The 19,403-nt window shown below is 40.1% G+C and overlaps 2 protein-coding genes across 3 annotated transcripts; one reads left to right on the top strand and one right to left on the bottom strand.

The window, feature by feature from the left end:
- The first annotated feature begins 1,164 nt into the window (after window positions 1-1,164).
- Window positions 1,165-6,381, top strand: LOC148416868 (E3 ubiquitin-protein ligase RNF170). Its single transcript, XM_088426513.1, has 6 exons — window positions 1,165-1,464; window positions 3,031-3,121; window positions 3,487-3,595; window positions 4,991-5,064; window positions 5,533-5,643; window positions 5,926-6,381. Exons 1-6 carry the CDS (start codon window positions 1,346-1,348, stop codon window positions 6,223-6,225), a joined length of 804 nt encoding a protein of 267 aa, XP_088282639.1. The 5' UTR covers window positions 1,165-1,345; the 3' UTR covers window positions 6,226-6,381.
- Window positions 6,382-6,439: 58 nt separating this feature from the next.
- Window positions 6,440-18,928, bottom strand: pfas (phosphoribosylformylglycinamidine synthase). Of its 2 annotated transcripts, none has more exons than XM_088426512.1 (26): window positions 18,781-18,928; window positions 17,342-17,461; window positions 17,092-17,227; window positions 16,464-16,569; window positions 16,080-16,275; window positions 14,779-15,025; window positions 14,565-14,689; window positions 14,367-14,495; window positions 14,152-14,289; window positions 13,947-14,075; window positions 12,752-12,825; window positions 12,510-12,666; window positions 12,380-12,441; window positions 12,086-12,247; window positions 11,552-11,788; window positions 11,197-11,427; window positions 10,830-11,010; window positions 10,610-10,693; window positions 10,393-10,548; window positions 9,766-9,888; window positions 9,189-9,334; window positions 8,907-9,114; window positions 7,651-7,742; window positions 7,253-7,517; window positions 6,928-7,068; window positions 6,440-6,865 (listed from the first exon to the last, which is right to left on the bottom strand). In XM_088426512.1, exons 2-26 carry the CDS (start codon window positions 17,457-17,459, stop codon window positions 6,555-6,557), a joined length of 3,954 nt encoding a protein of 1,317 aa, XP_088282638.1. In that variant the 5' UTR covers window positions 17,460-17,461; window positions 18,781-18,928; the 3' UTR covers window positions 6,440-6,554. The 2 variants fall into 2 exon arrangements, with proteins under 2 accessions (XP_088282638.1, XP_088282634.1); XM_088426508.1 differs by lacking the exon at window positions 18,781-18,928 and adding an exon at window positions 18,610-18,748.
- Between the last annotated feature and the right edge of the window lie 475 nt (window positions 18,929-19,403).

Genomic DNA, 19,403 nt, shown 5'->3' with positions numbered 1-19,403 from the left:
TTGTTTTTATCTTCGGTTTAAAGGGCCAGAACATTTTTTTTGTTTGGTTTTGCTTGCGTTACTTGAAATTAATATTGTAAATTGTGCAGTATGTTATTCATCTCTCGTTTTCTGTGGCGTTCTCATAATTCCTTTTAGATATGGTCTCATTAAAGCATAAAGATAACTCCTGTTTGCCGCAAAACTACAGTAATACTGTACTATTTTTTTTTAAAGCTCCTTATGTTACTTTTAATTGTACTAAGAAAATGGTTCTCTATATCAGAGAATGTTCTATTTCCTGTTCCGTGGTTATCATGACACTGCTCCTTTTTATCTGGGATTTCTAAAAATAAAAGCAAAACACACATACTGTAATCCTGTGATGTTTAATGATGACCCAAGACTGAATGGACTTTGATACAACTGTGACGGCCTGGCTTTTTATCGCTTTCGCAACACCCTGACCCCCACCACCCCGACTGACCAGTGCTATTTTTAGAGGACGCGCTGCATATGTAGTGTTTCTCAGTTTAAGGTGAAAGAGCAAAACCATATAAATATTTGCAAATGCAATTCCCATAGGATTTGAAATCCATGTAGGTGAGTTCTGTGAAAAGTCGCTTGTATTTTAGCAATTAATCAGATGGAGGGACTGATTTGAAGCTAAAAAGGTATATTAAAGTGTCTAATTATTGAGTGTGATTGACAAGAAATTTCTCACACGTTTGCTCCGGAGTCAAAGAATCATGGGAAATGACATCACATCAAAGCTAGTTTAGCATTATGGTGGTGAGTTCTCAATGTGGGACAGCGAAGTATTGTGGTAACTGGTTTTCAGTTATATGAGCAAGGTTTTACAAAAAAAAAAAGTGCTTGCATTCAATGTTCCATATCTACGTGGAGAAGCAAAACAAATCGAATGCGATACTTGCAGTTGGCCGGAGGTGCATTCAATATCACTTGGACAGTAGGACATCTCAAACATCAATAAAAATACTATGTAATATACAACATACAGTGTTCACCTTGTACCTGAGTTAAACTTGATTGGCCTTGAAGTTCCTCTGAGCCAAACAAAGCTGGAAATTTGTCCTACCTCTCGTGTATTTATTTTAGTGGTATCATAATGATGTGGAGTGGCGTGTTGGTAAATAATTGTCCAGGTCAGCTCTAGCCCACTTTTAACTGGGCGTGCTCCAGTTTGGCTTCAACCCGCCGCAATCCTGTGACCAGCTTTTGGAATGCGCTTTTCGTTTTATGGTTTGCGGGAATGTTTTCCGTGCTAATTAGCTAATCTGACCAGCGGCGCTTAGACGAGTTCAAGGGGTTACTGCTTGTAAAGCCGCGGAGGAGAAGGTGGTTGATGATTAACAAGCAGATGTCATTTAGGCCGCACTACCATGCTGGCGGGCCGCATTTCACTTCCTCTTCGTCAGATTGCTTCAGCTTCACTATGAACGCCAGTCACATTTCCAAGATCAGGTCAGGTCACAAATCGACAGCGTTTCAGTGTCGTTGCGATGTTTTGGGATGGAATTGTGCTACAGGTAGCGTAAAAAAATGTTTTGGGACAAGGATGAGCAACTTAAATGATGGAGGGGGATGTATGACAAAAATGCCATTTTGAATATGTAACGAAATGTATGAAATATGTGCATGTATACCGAGCCAAATTATTCACATTTTAATGTTAACCTGTCTTGACGTGAAATCTACATTATAAAATGCTGTTGTTTTTTGTTTTTGTTTTTTTCTAGTGTGGCAGCAATACATTTCTGTAGTTGATGTTTTACCTTTGCTTGAGTTTGACACACACCCAAAATAATGATCCCTCCATATTTCTTCAATCATCTCATTTTCAACATATTCGAATCAATTGGTACATTTTGGCAAATGTTTCTCAAATTCCAATTTTCACATTAGTTTTCTCCTTTTTAACTACTTTGCATATTTACGTCCTCTTTCCGCATTTCTTCAAACTGTACCAACTTCAAAATATTCTGCTCATTCACGCCACACCTTGCAATAAAAGTCCCAAATTTGAAAGATATTTTCTTGCTTTAATAGCTGGATAGAAAGCCCACATTGTTTATTCAGATTTATTCATTTTAATGCATTAGCCTTTTTTCACCCTGAGTTTAAAATGTCTGATTACCATCGAATGCACCACAGATTTAGACTAGTGCTAAGCAAGAGCGATGAGGCGTGTACGTGTGTGAGTGTGTGTTGATGTTGGTCACACCTGATGTGATGGCAATAAAAAAAAGAGAAACACTAAGGAGTAAAGCTAGTTGATAGCAACCATGAAGGCTCTCTTCAAAATAAAAGCATACTAAGGCTATCGTATTGACATTAATGCAATATATGGTGTATTTATTTTGAAGTTTACCTTCACAGCATACTGTTAGCTAGCGATGTGATGTTTGTTGCCTCTTTTTTTGGGACAGGAAGTTTACAGGAAGTTTTCACAATAACACTTAATTGATTGATGCAAATTATTCCAACTTCAAAAAGTTTAAGAATATCATTTTCACATCACCAAAATGTCATACTTTGCACAGAAATCTTAAACATTTATCCCCTTTTCCACATTCCTTAAATGCAGATCAAGTTATTTTTACGTAGCAGATTTTTATTATTTCCAGTCATCAACTCTAAGTTCCCCAGATATAATAATTCTACGTTAAAAATATTATTACAGGTTGAAAAAACACAATATTACTTTTTTACTTTATAAAAGTACTTATTCCCTGTGAGTCTTATTCAAAATCTTGCCATATTTACAAATTCTGTTGGCATTTAATTTTGCTTATTTTAAATCATCCTATTTTTTTTCCAACAGAATTTTGATGACGTAAATAATTTTCACATTTCAACAAATTAATAAATGAAATGGTATTTCACACCAGCTTCAGCTTTGCACATATCTTAGAGGTGCCAGTGACACGGTAAAAGCTCCGCTACGATTTACGCACACACACAAAGTGTCATCACAACCATAAAATGTGAGAGGACGTGTGTTTATCTTGGCATCCTGTCACCTTACAGATGGCGCCGTCTTCCTTCTCAAGGTCCAACGGGTCAGGGTCACCTAGGCTCAACCCAAGGCCAGACGTCACCGCCCATTGCCAGCGGCATGGTACAAATTATTTTTTCATTTTTATTATTTCATTATTATTTCATTTTGACTTCCTGTTTGTTTGATTTCTCCCTTTTTTCCATCCTATCACGGAACCGCAATACATTTTGAAACATGTTTGGATTAATGCGCCAGCTCTACAGATGCAACAGATATTCCTGTTGTTTGATGCTTCACAAAAGTATTTTATGTTTGGATAGTTTATATTACACTATAGTATATTTCGGCAGTACACTACAGTATATGTATGTCGAGTATATAGGCTGTAAAAGCACTTTGATACAATACAGCCACTCCCTTTTACTGCTGCTTTAACAGGGACGTATCACTTCCCGTTTCTTGTGCTTTACTTGTTGCTGGCGCAGGAATGTCCACAGTTATGTCCATCGACAAGCCAGAGGGAGCGGCATTGTCCAGTGTGCCTGCAGGCGGCCAGTTTCCCCGTGCAGACCAACTGCGGACATTTATTCTGCGGTACGAGTGCACATTTTTCGATTTTTTTGAGTCACATGCTGTTTGAAAATGTGCATGAGCTAATGTTGCGTTCGAAGAAGGTGGGAAGTTGGACTTTTCTGGGCTCGGATTAGGAAAAATGCCCTCGAATGCCCCTTAGAACTGTACAGAGGACCTCTGGTGCATGAAGTAAAAAAATATTCATTTGCTCCCGCAATTGTTTTAGCTGTACCCTCATTTTACTAATCTGTTCCCTCAATTTATTAATCTATTCCCTCAATTTACTAATCTGTTCCCTCAATTTGCTAATCTGTACCTTCATATTACTAATCTATACCCCTGGTTTACTTATCTGTTGCCTCAATCGGTACCCACTAATCTGTACCCTCAATTTACTAATCTGTTCCTTCAATTTACTAATGCACCCTCACTTTGCTAATCTGTTCCCTCAATTTACTAATCTGTACCCTCAATTTACTAATCTGTTCCTTCAATTTACTCATGTACCCTCACTTTGCTAATCTGTTCCCTCAATTTACTAATCTGCACCCTTAATTTACTAATCTGATCACTCAATTTACTACTGTTTCATCAATTTACGAATCTGTTCCCTCAGTTTGCGAATTTGTACACTCATATTACTAATCTGTAACCCCAGTTTACTAATGTTTTCTCAATTTACTGATCTGTACTTTTAATTTACTAATATGTACCCTAAATATACTAATCTGCACCCTCATTTTACTAATCTGTTTTTTCAGTTTACTAATTTGTTCCTTCAATTTACTCATATGTACCCCTCCATGTACTAATCTGGAACCCAATTTTGCAAATCTGTACCCTAATTTGATCCCTTAATCTTCTAAAATGTTCAGTTCATATACCATGCTATTTATAACAAGGATAAACGCTGTAAAAAAATGAATTGATGAAAAATGAATTCCAATTTAGTTTCCAAAATTGCCCGGCAGCTTTCGTGGCGATTAGGGACATTTCATCTTGGAGTTCTTCAAGAAGGCGAGGTGATAGCCGATGGTGATCCAGCGGCTGTTTGTCAAAACGGTGGTCTGGTGTGTCATCCAATTTGTGTGTTTAATTCATCAGTGTGACGCACGCGGTCTTGAGACCATCTGTTCACTGTTTAATGACTAACTCTGGTCAGCTGACTCAACTAACCTGATGAATGAAAATCTTTATGATATACATTTTTACGATTACTACCTCATAAGTTGTATTTACATTTTAGGTCTATTTAATATTTTGTTTTACTTTGCTGTATTTTTTGTAAAAATCCATTTCCTTTTCAGTATTTTGTTTTAGTATTCTAATATTTTTGAACATTTGATTAAATAATCATTTCAGTGCGTGCTTTTGCTTTCAATTATTTTCATGTATTTTTAATTCCTGGTTTTCCAGCTCCTTGTTTGATCGCCTATTGGAGACATGGGACATGGTTGGACGCAGTCAACTGTCCCCTCTGTAGACAAAAGGTATGAAGCTACATATAAAGCCCTGCTATTTGTGAATTATAAACAGCAAACCTTGCAGCAAAATTTGAAAATCTATTCAGTAATTGACACCCCTTAAAAGGTTTTGAAATTGTAGAAGCATCAAGATGGTGGCAAACCACTCAGAACAGAGGATCATAAAGCATCATCATGCTTCTGACATGTTGACACGTTGGCCTTATCAGTACTATTTATCTTAAATAATACGAGTACATGAATATCTTCCACTCGAACTACGAGGTCCTCAATATCACATTTTAGAATTTAATCAAACGTAGGCAATTGAATTTAACAACAATGTCTCTAGATGGCGCCAAAGTAAAACTTTGTTGCAAATTTAATTCGCAAATAGGCAAAATTCACAAAAAGTTAGACATTACTTATTGACTTTACGTTATGTGTTTTTGTTTGAATGGCGTGAGAAAGTTCAAAGTCATATTTTCTCCTCAGGTCAGCGTCATGTGTCAGTTGTTTAATGAGAGCCGACTAGATCAGCAGTCCAAGGATGTTCTGGGCCAAATCAGCGACTACAACAAACGCTATTCTGGAGCACCAAGACGAGTCAGTACATCCTTAAACAAACCCACCACATTGAATAAATACATAATTATTTAAAAAAATGTCATCTTCAAACTGTTACTTTTGAATATATTAATGCATTTTATTAGAATTAATTTTGTTTGTATTTTGCTTTTTAAATCTCTAAATCAATATTAATGGCTGGCTTTAAAACATTGTGTATTAATTTTCCCTTTTTTTTTAGGATTTTGTTAACATTGTTGACTTGATTCTAAAGTCAATCTGGAATTTAATTTTACATACAAATTTGTAATTCTGTTCTAGATGCGGGACTACCTTTCGGACGCGCCCGTCCTGCTGCAGCTGGCGGTACGTGGCTCGGGTACCCCGGGGGGCCTGGTGTGGCTCTTCTTCTTACGGGTGGCGCTGTGCTGCGCGGGCGCCGCCGTCTCTGCGGCCTCTCCGTCGGTATCCTCAAAAGTGGCCCCACCCCTCTGCGGCCTCTTGGGACTGCTGGACGACTTGGTGGTTGTGGTCCTGCTCGTCCTGTGCGTTCTCAATGTCAATCATCAGATGGTGCCGGGGAGAGGACGCACCGCCGGCGCCGGAGTCGTGGCCAGCTAGAAGAAAATTCAATCATTTCAAAATCAGTGTGTTTAATAAATGATCATTTTGATTAATAATAATCAAAATATACATATACCAGTATCTAAATTGAACATATATTGTAAATGTACTGTACATTGTTTTTATGTGTAAAATAAAATATTTATTGCAGTCTTTCAATTTAAAATATTTGGAAAGTCAAGACCAAATCCAGAAAACAGATGAGCCGTGATAATGGATAACGAATTGAGTAGTTTAATGATTTTTAACAAAATCAAAATTTCATTTTTAAAGGGAGAAAAAAAACATGGAAAAAAGTACAGCAGTAAGAGAAAAACAAGGTGCATTCAGCATTTTTGGCTACACCAGGCGACGGCGTTGCGGAACATGCGCAGCCAGGGCGACGTCTTCAGCTGTGGCCTGAAGCTGCGTGGTGCCCATGGCCACTGCCAGCCTAGCGTGCATCGTTCCGGGTGGGGCATCATGGCCAGGTGTCTGCCATCCTTGGAGCTCAGGCCCGCCACACCCTGTGGCGACCCGTTGGGATTCAGAGGGTACTCTTCTGTGGGTAGACCAACGTCGTCCAGGTAACGGACCGGTGCCAGGCCACCTGATGTGATGTCATCTAGAACCCGGGCGTTGCGGAACTTCATCAAACCTACAAGAAACAACAAATTTTGTTTCGGACGGATCAATGGATCAAGCGCTCGGCTGAAGTACCTTCGCCGTGAGCGACCCACACGCCCAAAGCCGAGCCCTCCATGCCGGCCAGCCACACTGACGGCGACGCCTGGATTCCCACGGTGACAAAACGAGACTCGAATCTGCCCGACTTGTTGTGAGTCAGTACCACGTCGGACGCTGGAGGACAGAAAAGTCACCCAATATTGCAAGGCTTTCCCGATGCAGTTTGAATTTTCTTATACGATCAAATATCGGGCTCAATTTTTCCTGCTAACGAGTTTGACGGACTGACTACAACACGATATTAAAGCCACACAGTTACTATTCTCTCTTTTCCATGTTTCACGCCATTGTATATCACCTGCGCCATCTGGGCTCTCTCCCACCCAGCCCAGCAGAGCAAGCAGCTGGCAGCCGTTGCACACGCCCAGGCTCAGCGTGTCGGTTCTTTGCCGGAAGCGCTCAAACTGGGCTTTGGCGGCGGCGTTGTAGGCCACGGTGGCGGCCCAACCTTTGGCCGAGCCCAGCACGTCGGCGTAGCTGAAACCGCCCACGAAAACCACCGCCTTGAACGGCTCCAGCGTGACGGCGGCGGAGCACAGGTCCTGCATGGTCACGTCCCACACCTATAGTGCAAACCAGGACAAAAATTGTGATGCTGTGACTGAATGCTAATCGCAAGATCATTTTTGAACAGAAACCACATGTTGGAAAATTTGGTCTGTAAACAGGTTCGAGTGCGATGGGAAGCGTGCCAACCTCAAATCCCGCCATGTGGAGAGAAACCGACATTTCTCGATCGCCGTTGCTGCCCTCCTCCCTCACCACGGCCACCCGAGGCTGCTCCGCTGCTGCAAAACAGTTAAAAAGCGGAGTTAAAAGATGCAACGATTCATTGACAATTGATCATCAACTCAAATCGATCGATTTCTTTTTTGATAATTTTTTTTTTTTTTAAATCGAAATTGTCCAAAACCTTGGGATTTCAAACTCTCAGAAGTAAATATTTACATCTTTTGAGTCCTCCAGTAAAGCAGACCTACAGTATTAACTTTTGTCATCTATTAATCTCCTTTTGCTTTGGAAAACTTTGGTCAACGTATTTGACATTGTTCTGAGATAATACAAACCAAACCAGCATGAGAATCCTTAAGTTTGCGCATCTTCTATCCTGTCATCATGTCATTTTGAATATAAGGAAAGGAAATTAAACTTTTATTACCCTTTCATTAACTTTTATTTATTTATTTAATAATTCATTTACAACGATTCATCTATTAAACAGGAAAATAATCAACATCAGTATTGACTCAGGTGGAACACCATATTGTCCTACATAACATTAATATATTGCATCATAGACATCGCATGGCAAAATGTAGATTTTTTGTTGCAACAATTAAGCTTTTTTTTTCTCCGATACACGTCAACCTAAATGTTTTACCCATTAATTTACTTTGAGCTAATTATATTGTTTAATTTGTTGCAAATAAACAAAAAATGTTGAGAGAAAATTCATGATTACAGATTTAACTAATATTTTATTAAAAACATGGCTTCTTATAACTGAAATAAATCATACATAAAACATTTTTAAATATGTTTTACATCATTATTAAAACAAAGTGTTCATAATTTTATATGTTTGAGCTTCTTTTTTGTACCTCACCTACAATTTTTTTTTTTTTTTTTTTTTTTTTACATTTTTAATCTTAATGCACCTGTAAAAAAGAAACTCGCCATTTTATAATCAAAATAAAATTACTCATTCTCGAAATAAATAATACAAGTACTTATTCCTGGCAGACATGAAATGGAGATGGAACGGGAAGAGGTTAGAAAAGTGATACTCTCACCTAGAGATGTTTATTGTGGTTAATACATGTTGCTTATCCTAAATGACATTTGCTGAGGTAAAGGTGGTTTTCTCAGGACTGGTCGCAAGTCAATGGCAAGGGCAAATCAGTAAATAAAGCCTTCACATTCACGTTCTCTCCTCTTTGAAATAGTCTTACCAGGCTGCTTGTAAAGGGGCATCTCAGATGGGTCGAAGGTCACTTTGAAGCTAGGCTGCGTCCTCCTGGCTAGCCCCTCCTCTTCCTGTTGAACGCACAGTTCGTCGGCCTGCAGGCGCTCCAGCCGGAAGCTGGTCTCCTCCCACAATGCTCGGAGGATGGCCAGGCGCTCCCTCAACACTTCTTTTCCGTCCACGCGCACCGTCACCTGGGGAAGGTGCAGCGAGCTATGAAGTGAAGACTCGAGAGGCGATGAAGAGGCGGAGGAAGATGAGGTCTCACCGTAGCCTCTGGTCCAAAGCCGCTGGTTCTGCCGATGCGATGACAAGCGACGCCGGCGTCAAGGAATCTGCGGCACACGCTTTCACCATTGGGCTCTGACACTTCCAGAATCAGACCCAGCTCTTCACTGAAGAGCAGCTCCATGACTGCATAGAGGATCGAGACACTTCATTAGGTACACCTGCACAAACTAATGCAGGGGTAGGCAAAGTAAGGCCCAGGGGCCGCATATGGCCTGCATTCTTCTTCTTTATGGCGCCACAGACGTGCGATGTAAGTAAACACATTCATAAAGTCAACAAGTATTTTTTATATATATATTTTTTTTAATTCAGACTATTGACACAAATACTAATTATATCATACTAATCATTCAATTTCAGAGGTGGAATTGAATAATTTGTTTAACTAAGAATGTAATCACTAGTCTAATTTGAATTAGAGAGCACTTGCTGCCAACTAAAACCAGTCTCGGCTTTGGTCATACAGTATGACTTTCAAAACTGAGCCTAATTGTCATGAAATTGTCTGTAATTTCCAATGAATGAAGAGCTAATGAAGTAGCCAAATTCCTCACCCCCCGGGGCTCCCAAAGATGGCACATCCAGATCCACGCCGCGGTTTCCAGCAAATGCCATCTCCAGGATGCAGGAAATGAGGCCTCCATCGCTGATGTCGTGTCCTGCACTCAGCAGACGATCTGAGGGAGCGCATTGTATGACATTAGAGCAATTCCTTGCAACATTTTGATTATTTTCAAAAAACGACAGCAACAAATCTTCCTAAGATTTTTCTCCCTGTTTGACTGAAATCTAAACTGCAAAATATTCGAAGAAAAATCCCCGAAAATGTTATACTATTTTTTTTTTAATCAATACATTAGAATGATATATTTATTAGAAAATAGGAATTTAGGATTTGTATTGTTTTTCATTTATGTTGCTGGTTACTTTAGTTTTTAAATTAAAAATCATGTTTTTTATTTTACATTGTATTTTTTGTTCTAATTCATTCATTTAAAAAAATCTGAATAATAGAATCTTTTCATTTCTATTATTCACACGAGTCAAATCAAAATTTATATTTATTAAATAAATATATTGTTTACAGTAACCTTTACTTATGTATGTATAGTGTCTATGGATTACCTTAGATTTAACGAAAAAGCCATAACAAAATCATGCCTTTCAAACTGCAAACTGACCGTTTAATAGCGTCTGAGTGGTCTTGAAGCAGGCAGCCAAAAGTTGTGGCTGATCCATGTCAGGAGAGCAATCTCCCAGCTGAGCGTAGCACTGAGCCAAGGCTGAACCTCCCAAACGGTGCTGACCCGGACTTAAAGGAACCCACAGCAGCACGCCTGCAGAAACAAGTCAAGGGTCACGGCTGGAACAATATTTTTTTAGTTGTGTATTTGTCACCTTTGCCTTCTGGATCTTCAAGATCAGGCGTGACGGTGGCACTGATGTCTGGACACACGGCATAGGCCGAGATAACCAGAGCTCCTGAAACACAAGCAACATTATAATTTACACAGTTATCAGCTGTGTTCACAAGTGTGAGTTTAAAAAGGTGTTTATTGGAGGTGTGATTTTTATTTAAATGGGGAATGCTAGCAATACCTAAGATTTGCAAGCATACCTGGAGCTTTGACAGTCTCTTTCCCTACTCGCGCAGCCATACTCAGCGAGTCCTTGCCGCCATCAATGGCCACGCCCAGCTCCCCCATCACTTTGCACATGGCTCTGCACGACTCCCACAGGAGTGCCCCCTCGCCGGGCAGCTTGGCCGCCCACATCCAGTTACCGCTGCACTTCACATCCTAGAAAACATACACACAAACATTGGTTTTTTTTTTGTTTTTTTTTTAGTTGTGAGCCACTGTTTTGTTGGTTTTAGTGGGTATTTTTTATCATGGGTGAACAACTGTAAAATCAGTTATTTGTTCTATAAACTTGTAAGACAATGTACCACTGTCTTGTCTAGTCATGCTAATGTATCTCCTCACCTTTAGCGCTGTGACTCTGGCAAACACCAGGTTGGTGAGCGCTTCGCCAACTGCCATGCGAGCACCCGCAGCTGCGTCCACCAATGCTTTGATAGGCTGCTCGCCTATGGCCGTCGCCGCCCCTTCCAGACCAAACGGCGACAGGGCTACCACTGCCACATCTGCCAATGGCGTGTGAAGGGGGCCCACGCACTGTTGCTGGGCAACCAATCCCGTCACGGATCTATCCACCTGTAAAAACCCACCAAAAGCCACAAAGGGGATCAATTTATTGATTTTCATATTTTTAGATCACTGATCAGCTTTTGGTTGACCTATTCTCATTTTATTCTGAGGACAAGTAACATGAACAAACCTTGTTGGTAAGGTAGCGTTTAGAGGCTACAGCAGGCAAGCGTAAAACTCTGTCCAGGGCATCTCTGACCGTCAGCTTGGCGGGAAGCAGAAGCGGCCGAAGCACAGGGCTAAGTCGCTCCATCCGGAATTCCTTCTGGGGCATCTTGCCCAGCACCCAGTCCAGCTGCAGGTCCACAGGATGGCGCCGGTTGGCCAATGCCTCACTGTCTTTGACATCGTCGTTTACAAGCACAATCTAAGGAAGGGCAGAAGTTGTAAAAGATGCACACACAGTCATGATTGTTGGACAAAGAAGACAGGCCAAAATGACTTAACGGTGTGTATAGCAAATGGTTGGTTCAACTCTTTAGAGAGCAAAACTGCGGTGAGTTGTGTTGAAAGTGCAGATAGCACTCAAACCTGGTGACATCTAAGATTAAATGATCCTTAGATATTTTGTCAAAAGCACATAACAGATACAGCCTGTTAAGACAACAGGGAACTCTTATATATTGAGAACAAAAGTTTAAAAGTCTTCATCAAGGACCCCCACCTTGCCATCTCCGGTAATGTTCCCCACAAAGTCCACGGGGCATTTCTCTCTCTGGCACACCCTCTCCAGGAAGGAGCGGTCTGATGGGCGCAGCAGCACTGCGTTGCTTTCCTGATACTCAGCGCCCCACAACTCCAGAACGCTAAGTGTTGGGTCACCTTTCTGAAATGACAAAGAAAAACTGATTTAATTATACCGAATGCTGACAATGTGTGGGCAACCTAGGTCTATAGGTGACAACTTTGCCCTTGATAAATTCACTTCAGACGATTTGATCTTTACGCTGCATCTCACCTTGAATCGGCTGCAGTAGATGACAGCACCTGCAGGCTCGCTCAGCTCCTTTAGAACATTTCCTGGAAATGAAAAAAAGAAAAAGGAAAAATTGAGCTTCATCACTTAGCTTAGGAACATTTCATCATACCGTTCCCTCCTGCTCCTTGGTCATGGATGCTGCAGATGGGGTTGCCGCCGCAGCGCTCCAGGCACGCCCTCAGCGCTCTATTCATCTTTTGCTCCATCTCAGCGTCTCCTCGCTGCACGGCGCCCAGGTCTCTTTCGCTGGAGTTGTCACCTTGGACCTGCCGGGTGCCAATTGCCAATTTAATGCTCAGCATTAAAGAGAGGTCAGTGAGCATCACACAACCAAGGTTTTAGTGGCTGTACTTGAACAGAGGAAGCCGCTCCACCTCCCACACCGATTCGGTACACTGGGCCTCCAATCTTCACCACTTCCATACCTGATTGATGAATGTAGCAGAGAGAACATCACTCAAGATAAATGGTCGCAAAAACTGTCCACTACATATTATACAACTGCAAAATGTAAAAAACGTGAAAATGAGCCTAAAAGCCATTTTTTATTATTGTGGTTGCCGTTAGTGGCACAACTACTGCATCACGGTGTTTCTAAACTTTTGTCTCTTATGTCACAGTTAAGTTGCGCAAAAAACATGCATTTTGAATGAATAACTCTAAAATGGTGTCATTTAAAGGGATCATTACAGTCTTTGTAAAGACATTTTTTTATTGTGCATTTATCTAACCTCGTGATTTATGTTGACATCAAAACAGACAACTAGGTGATCAGTTACCGAAATTAATGTATTGATTACATTTTTCTAAATTAAAGTAGATATTTTTTGTTATTTTATAATGCATTTCCTAAATACATTACAAATAATGATATCCAAAATTTCGTACATTGAATGAATTGACTTATTATTAATGGATTGGCCTCTTGTATATATTTAGTTGCTCAAAAACACAAAAATAATTCAAAATACACTGCTCATTCACCTGAATGCATTATTTTTTTATTTGTAATTGCATGAAAAAAATATGAAAATACTAACATTTTACTAGTACAAAGTAAATTTATTTTTAAATCACAAATTACATATACATCAATTAAACATCAATTATACATCTGTCAAATAAAAAAAACACTTTTTTTTTAACTCAAACGCTGCCAGCCCAATATTAAACGTATCTTTAACGTTTATAACAATTAACGTAGAGTATGTATTGTGTCTGTATTTTGATTTTATTGAGTGTTTCTTTTAAAGTGATTTTATTGTTGTTGTTGCTTTATATTAGCCATATTCCTTATAACAGGAAAACTACCAATGGGAATTAGTTAGCCTCTTGGCCATAATTGGGTGCATTTACATTTTATTATTTACTTATTTCAATAATCTAATTTTGTCCATAAAAACCTAAAATACAAATGGCAACAATGAAAATCCGGTACAATTCAATTTCAAATAAAATGTATATAAAAACCTCTGAAAAGGGTTACAAGAAGTAGGCAGAAAATGAAATGCTTAAAAACAGTATAAAATAGTAAAAGTGTTTTAACCTTTCTGCGGCTGCTCTTTCTTTACATGTGCATCCTCAATGGAACCGAGTCCTCCGCTGAACATGATGGGCTTTATCCACTCTCGTCGCTCTCCATTTGGCAGCCGCATACCAAAAGAACGGGCGAATCCTACCAGGGAAAATATCAGTTTTTTTTTTTTTTTGTCTTATGATCACATTTGTATGTGCAAATCTCATCTACCCACCTGACAGAACCGGCTCCCCAAACTTGTTGCCATAGTCCGAGGCGCCATCGCTGGCCTCGATGGCCACCTGCAACGGCGGGGCGAAGCTGGTGGGGTACTCCCATTCATCGCCATCTTGCTCCCAGGGAAGTGCGTAATCTGCAGGGGATGGAGGCATTAAAGTAGAGGCAGGGGGAATAAACTTCAGCGGCTTTGAAAGTGAGCGAGTCTTGGACCTGGTATGTGCAGGTTGCCGAAACAATACCCGGCGGTGCCAGCGATGACGTGACCTCCCCGCCCGGCACTCTGGACATCTCGAATACGGCCCCCGGTGCCCGTGGTGGCGCCGCTAAATGGAGCCACGCCTGTTTCATTTAACCACATGTGAAACCTCTGAATAACATTGGGGGAAACATGTCACGGCGTGATCTGACCTGTTGGGAAGTTGTGCGTCTCGGCGGTGAAGATGACATGTCGCAGCGACCGCCGTGTTTCGTAAGGACTTGCTTGCGACGTATCTTTGGGGTAGATGCACTCCAGCTCCATGCCCTTGATGCCACTAAAAATACACACACACACATAAACATACACTGATGCAGCAAAAATAAAAAAATAAAAAAGCCATTGTCTTGTTTGATGGTGTCCTACCTGCTGTTGTCACAGAACTTGATGACATTGTTGGCGTTGCTGTGCTCCTGCGTGTCCATGATAAGGCGGAAGAGCGTCTCCTTCTGCTCCTGCCCGTCGATGACAATGCGCCCGCGGAAGAACCAGTGGCGACTATGCTCGCTGTTGGACTGAGCCAGGTCGAAACACTCCACGCTGGTCGGGTTCCTCTGGATCCTCTGGAACATTGCCGTGTAAAAGTCCAGATCCCACGAATCAAAGGCTAGACCTGGGGGAAGCATAAGCATGAGAGCCTTGTTTATGTTATTCTTCGACTCCATATTTGCTATTTTGGATAGCAGGAAAAAAAAAGCTAAATAAATTAAAAGGACGTGTTAGTTATCGCTAAGTTTTTTTTCCTTTTAGCTGGGTGAGTACCCGGAGAGATCCCACGTAGACTCGAGGAGAACATACAAACTCCACACAGTAAAACTGGAGCCAGCCTGATTCGAACATGGGTTCCTTAATTGTCAGGCGCACGTGCTAATCACTGCACCACTGAGCTGCCCTATTATTATTATTATTGCATGTTTTTTTTTTTGTTTTACAATTTTTGTATTGTTCCATCTAATAATTTGGTATCCATATAATTATATTGTTGTTCGTCTACATTTGTACATTTTTTAAATGAATTTATTTTTATTGTATAAATGTTGATTTTCTATTATTTTTGTTCTGTCTAGTATTTATTTTTTGGAATGAATGTACTATCTCTGAGTTGTGTATATTTTTTTATATAACTATCCTATATTAATATTTCTTGGTCCAATTCATATAAATTAATATAATTTTGCACATTGTTTGTATAATACGAGTGCATTAGTCAATACATTTTATTTGACTAAACTTTTTTTTTTTTTTTCCTTGACATTTAGGTATTTTAGGTAGATTATTCTTCATCAAATGTACCTGTGTGAGTTTTCATTTTTGGGCTTTTATTTTTTCTCTAATATTTGTGTATTGTTTATGTAATAGGCTTGCATTATTTCTCTAACATTTTAAATTACTATTCAAATATTTTCCACGAGTATTTTTTTTTTTTTTTAGCGTTTCCAGTGAGCGTGTCATGTCCTCTTCCGAGAGTGGTCACAATACAAGCACGTGCAAGATAACTAGAGGCACGGCCCTGGTGTGACTAGTAAATAACATTAGCGCAAGGTCATGTGACACTATTACCTCCACCAACAGACACAGAGCAGCCACATTGAAAAGAGGCCATGAAGAAGAGAACACAAGGTTGACACTGCATGTATGCCAATAAGGAAATAAACTAGACATTTCACCCAGCTGGTCATTGGCCTTCTCCAGCGCGGCACGCCCCTCGCCCAGGACGTCCACCTCAAACACGGGCTGAGCTCGGGCGTCCACGGCGAAGGAGGAGATGGGGCGCTCGTAGACGCACTCCGTCATGCTGTCATACAGGAGGGTGATCAGATTCTTCACGTCCTTCTGGACGTCGGCCGTATCGCCGTCCTTCGGCTGGAGAAGACACAGGAAACAACATGTCACAATGTGCTGTGCACATATTAAAATGTTTATATTGTACATGTGATACTATTGTATTGTAACATTTGTTTTTTATGTAGCTAACCATTTGGTCAAACGTTATCCTGTTAAAAAGTAAATCTATATGATGTCAATCGTTGCTTCTTTTGAGTCATGTTCACCTTGATAAGAAATCTCTGTGACAATTCTACCCGTGTGACATTGGCGAGGCCGGCGCTCTGGCAGATGGACACGGCGTTGGTGGACCAAGCAGTGGAGAAGTTCAGCCTAAAGAGCACAACAACAACAAGGCAAAGCCTTGATCAATATCATTTTGAAAAAAAATCATGAAAACAAATAAAAATACAGCCCACCGAGGCCTAATTTTGGCTTTTTGAAATGATTTTGTAAAGTTTTGTAAACATTTTTGTCTATTTGTACTATCCATCCATTGTCTCACAAAGGTCACAGGCTTGCTGTTGCCTATTCCAGCAGACTTTGGGCAGTAGGGACACCCGAGCAACAATCCACGCACCCAATCACACCTAAGGACACTTTATTTTGTTCAATACACCTGCCATGTTGTTTCTGGAGTGTGAGAGGAAGCTGGAGTGCCTGGAGCGAACCCACTCTGGCTCGGGGAGACCATGCAAACTCCACACTGGAAGGCTGGCGCCAGCTGGACTTGGACTCAGGTCCTTTACCTATTAGGCGGACATGCTAACCACTAAACCACCGAGCTGCCTATTCATACTATATACGGTTTTTTTTTGTTTTTTTTTTAACTTTTGAGAAATTGGTTCAATATACCTGGGTCCAATCTCCACTAGTGTAGCCCCGATGGTCTCTTTTATTTTGGGCGTCTCACTGAGGGTTTCCGACTCCAGTGGAGGTTGGAACAACCAGACGAGGACCTCCTTGTGTTCTGCATTCAGACTGTCGCACCCTGCCGCACAAAGAGATCATGTCAATTTATTATTTTTTTTACATTTCAAAAACCTCGCATTTGAACAAGGGTGTGTAGACTTTGTCAAGTATTTGACCTTTATTTCGCACCGACCTGTCAGCTCAACGTTGTAGCATAGCTCTGTGAGGATGGACAGTCGGGGGTAGAGCTTGGCTGCCCGCTGCAGGCTCCGCCCCTTCACCTCACCGCCGTAAAATCTCACCACAGCCATTGCTGATGAATTAAAAGATTGACAGTATTTATTTAGATTTGTTTTTATTTTTGTCTAATATGGTAGTATATCCATAATCCAATATTTTGCTTTTGTTTTTTTAAATTGGTTTTTAATGTTTTATGTTTTTTCAAGCAGACATTTTGCATTATTTTTTTTAATCATCTTATATTTTCCTTATTTGTTATCCAATGCATTATCTTTTGTATATCTTAGATTTTTTTTATCCTGTTTGTTTCCAATATTTGCCACTATATTAAAAAATACCAGCGCTCTAAATTTGTCACATGAGTATAGCTATATAAAACGTCAGCATAGACGACGGGGTCAACAGCGATAATCTCATCATCTTCCGCCAAGCATGACACAATCCAAATCAATCCTGGGACTCATTGATTTTTTTTCAACAATAAATTGAACATTTGCACTGACTTTCTTGAATGCAAATTAGTTTATTTTAAAAATCATAACTCTTATCACAGGAACTGACGACTAGAAATGCCAAAGATCTATACTAACTGGATGGCTATGTAGTTTAAAAAATTATTTTAACTCATTCAATGCCAATGTATTTTTTCGACTGAATTGTTGACATTCAATCTTGGGTATGTTCCTAAATGCTTCCCTTAATTTATTCAAGCTAGGGGAAAGCAGTCGAGAAATGGTTGGCACTGAATGCATAAATATTATTTGTAAATCTGTAGGTTTTGCATCATTTGACAAAAATGAAGTACAATATCCATTTTCTTTTATTGTATAGTTTTTCAAGCATGACACATAATTTGGAAGATTTTAGAAATGCAAATAATCACGTTCTCACACAGAAGCAAACTCCCTCTCTCTTCTGTCACACAGTGCCCTTCAGTTTCGCGCTGTCACTCATATCAAAATCAAACCCTCTTTCATAAACACTCTCATTTTAAAACCAAACTCACACATACGAACAATCCCTGACAATTTTCTTCGTATGTCTCTCTCAAAACACACTCACACAAACCAAACTCTCTTCACGCACACGTGCACTCCCTCTCACACTTTCCTACGGTCTCTCATACATACTCACATACATACACAAACCAAACTGTCTTTCGTACACACTCCCACACACGCGCGGAAATTTTCACACGTTCACGTGGTCTCTCAAACTCACACATCATTTCGTCTACACTGCACGATATTGATACATAGTTTTCTGGTGTTAATGAAAAGGGCGGAAAACACAGGAGGCAAACTTTCTGGTGGGACTTTTGCGCCATTATACGATAAATACGATAAAAGCTAAAGTAGCAGCTAGCATCCTACCAGAAGTTGGCTAACTTACGTCAATATTAGGCGACTCTTCTTCCCGGTGACGTGTTGTAGTGAAAGTTGAAAGTAAGGTGACGGTGGTCGGTGGTGGTGTGGCGATTTGACTGAAAAGGATGAAAAGCGAGTGACATCCGCGTGGACTTCACTGGGAGACGCGGAGTGCTGCCACGCGCATGCGCAGTGCCTATCTCGAGGAGGGAAGGAGGGAGGGGGAATATGAGGACAACCTTGTGACACTTGAACGCATCACCGACCACAACAGAGGAGAATTGTTTGAATGTCGACTTCTAGTCGCCAATTGGTTAATGATAATTTATTGTTTGATGTTTCCTAATACATGTGGATAACGTACTAATATTTACAACCAAAAAGTCGTTTTTATATATTTTGTATACTTGTTAAATTTTCAACATTTTAAATTGTATGTCTTTTGTTGTACAATTATCCATTTTAAAAGTATTTTTCAGATTTCGTTCGCATTTTATCGATTTATTTTATTTTGTAATATTCGCCAATTTTCACCGTAGTACACTTATTTCTGTGCTTCAACCATTTCTATATTTAATGTATTTCCATTAATCATGTTTCTCTAATATGGATTTTTTTGTAAAACATTTTGCAGGATGATTGTACTTT

The sequence above is a fragment of the Hippichthys cyanospilos genome, chromosome 10 (genome assembly GCF_059441005.1).
Source record: "Hippichthys cyanospilos isolate Australia breed blue-spotted pipefish chromosome 10, RoL_Hcya_1.0, whole genome shotgun sequence".
NCBI lineage: Eukaryota > Metazoa > Chordata > Actinopteri > Syngnathiformes > Syngnathidae > Hippichthys > Hippichthys cyanospilos.
This window is presented reverse-complemented; position numbering and strand designations above follow the sequence as displayed.

What these genes read in the sequence shown, in the direction of transcription:
- LOC148416868 (XM_088426513.1), top strand. Translation starts at nt 1,346, where the DNA reads ATGATTAACAAGCAGATGTCATTTAGGCCGCACTACCATGCTGGCGGG. An exon ending in CGCCCATTGCCAGCGGCATG is followed by an intron (nt 3,122 to 3,486) that starts GTACAAATTATT and finishes TTGCTGGCGCAG; the next exon opens with GAATGTCCACAGTTATGTCC. An exon ending in CTGCGGACATTTATTCTGCG is followed by an intron (nt 3,596 to 4,990) that starts GTACGAGTGCAC and finishes CTGGTTTTCCAG; the next exon opens with CTCCTTGTTTGATCGCCTAT.
- pfas (XM_088426508.1), bottom strand. Translation starts at nt 18,715, where the DNA reads ATGGCGCAAAAGTCCCACCAGAAAGTTTGCCTCCTGTGTTTTCCGCCC. An exon ending in CAGTGTAGACGAAATGATGT is followed by an intron (nt 17,462 to 18,609) that starts GTGAGTTTGAGA and finishes TTAATTCATCAG; the next exon opens with CAATGGCTGTGGTGAGATTT. An exon ending in TCTACTGCAGCCGATTCAAG is followed by an intron (nt 12,248 to 12,379) that starts GTGAGATGCAGC and finishes TTGTCATTTCAG; the next exon opens with AAAGGTGACCCAACACTTAG.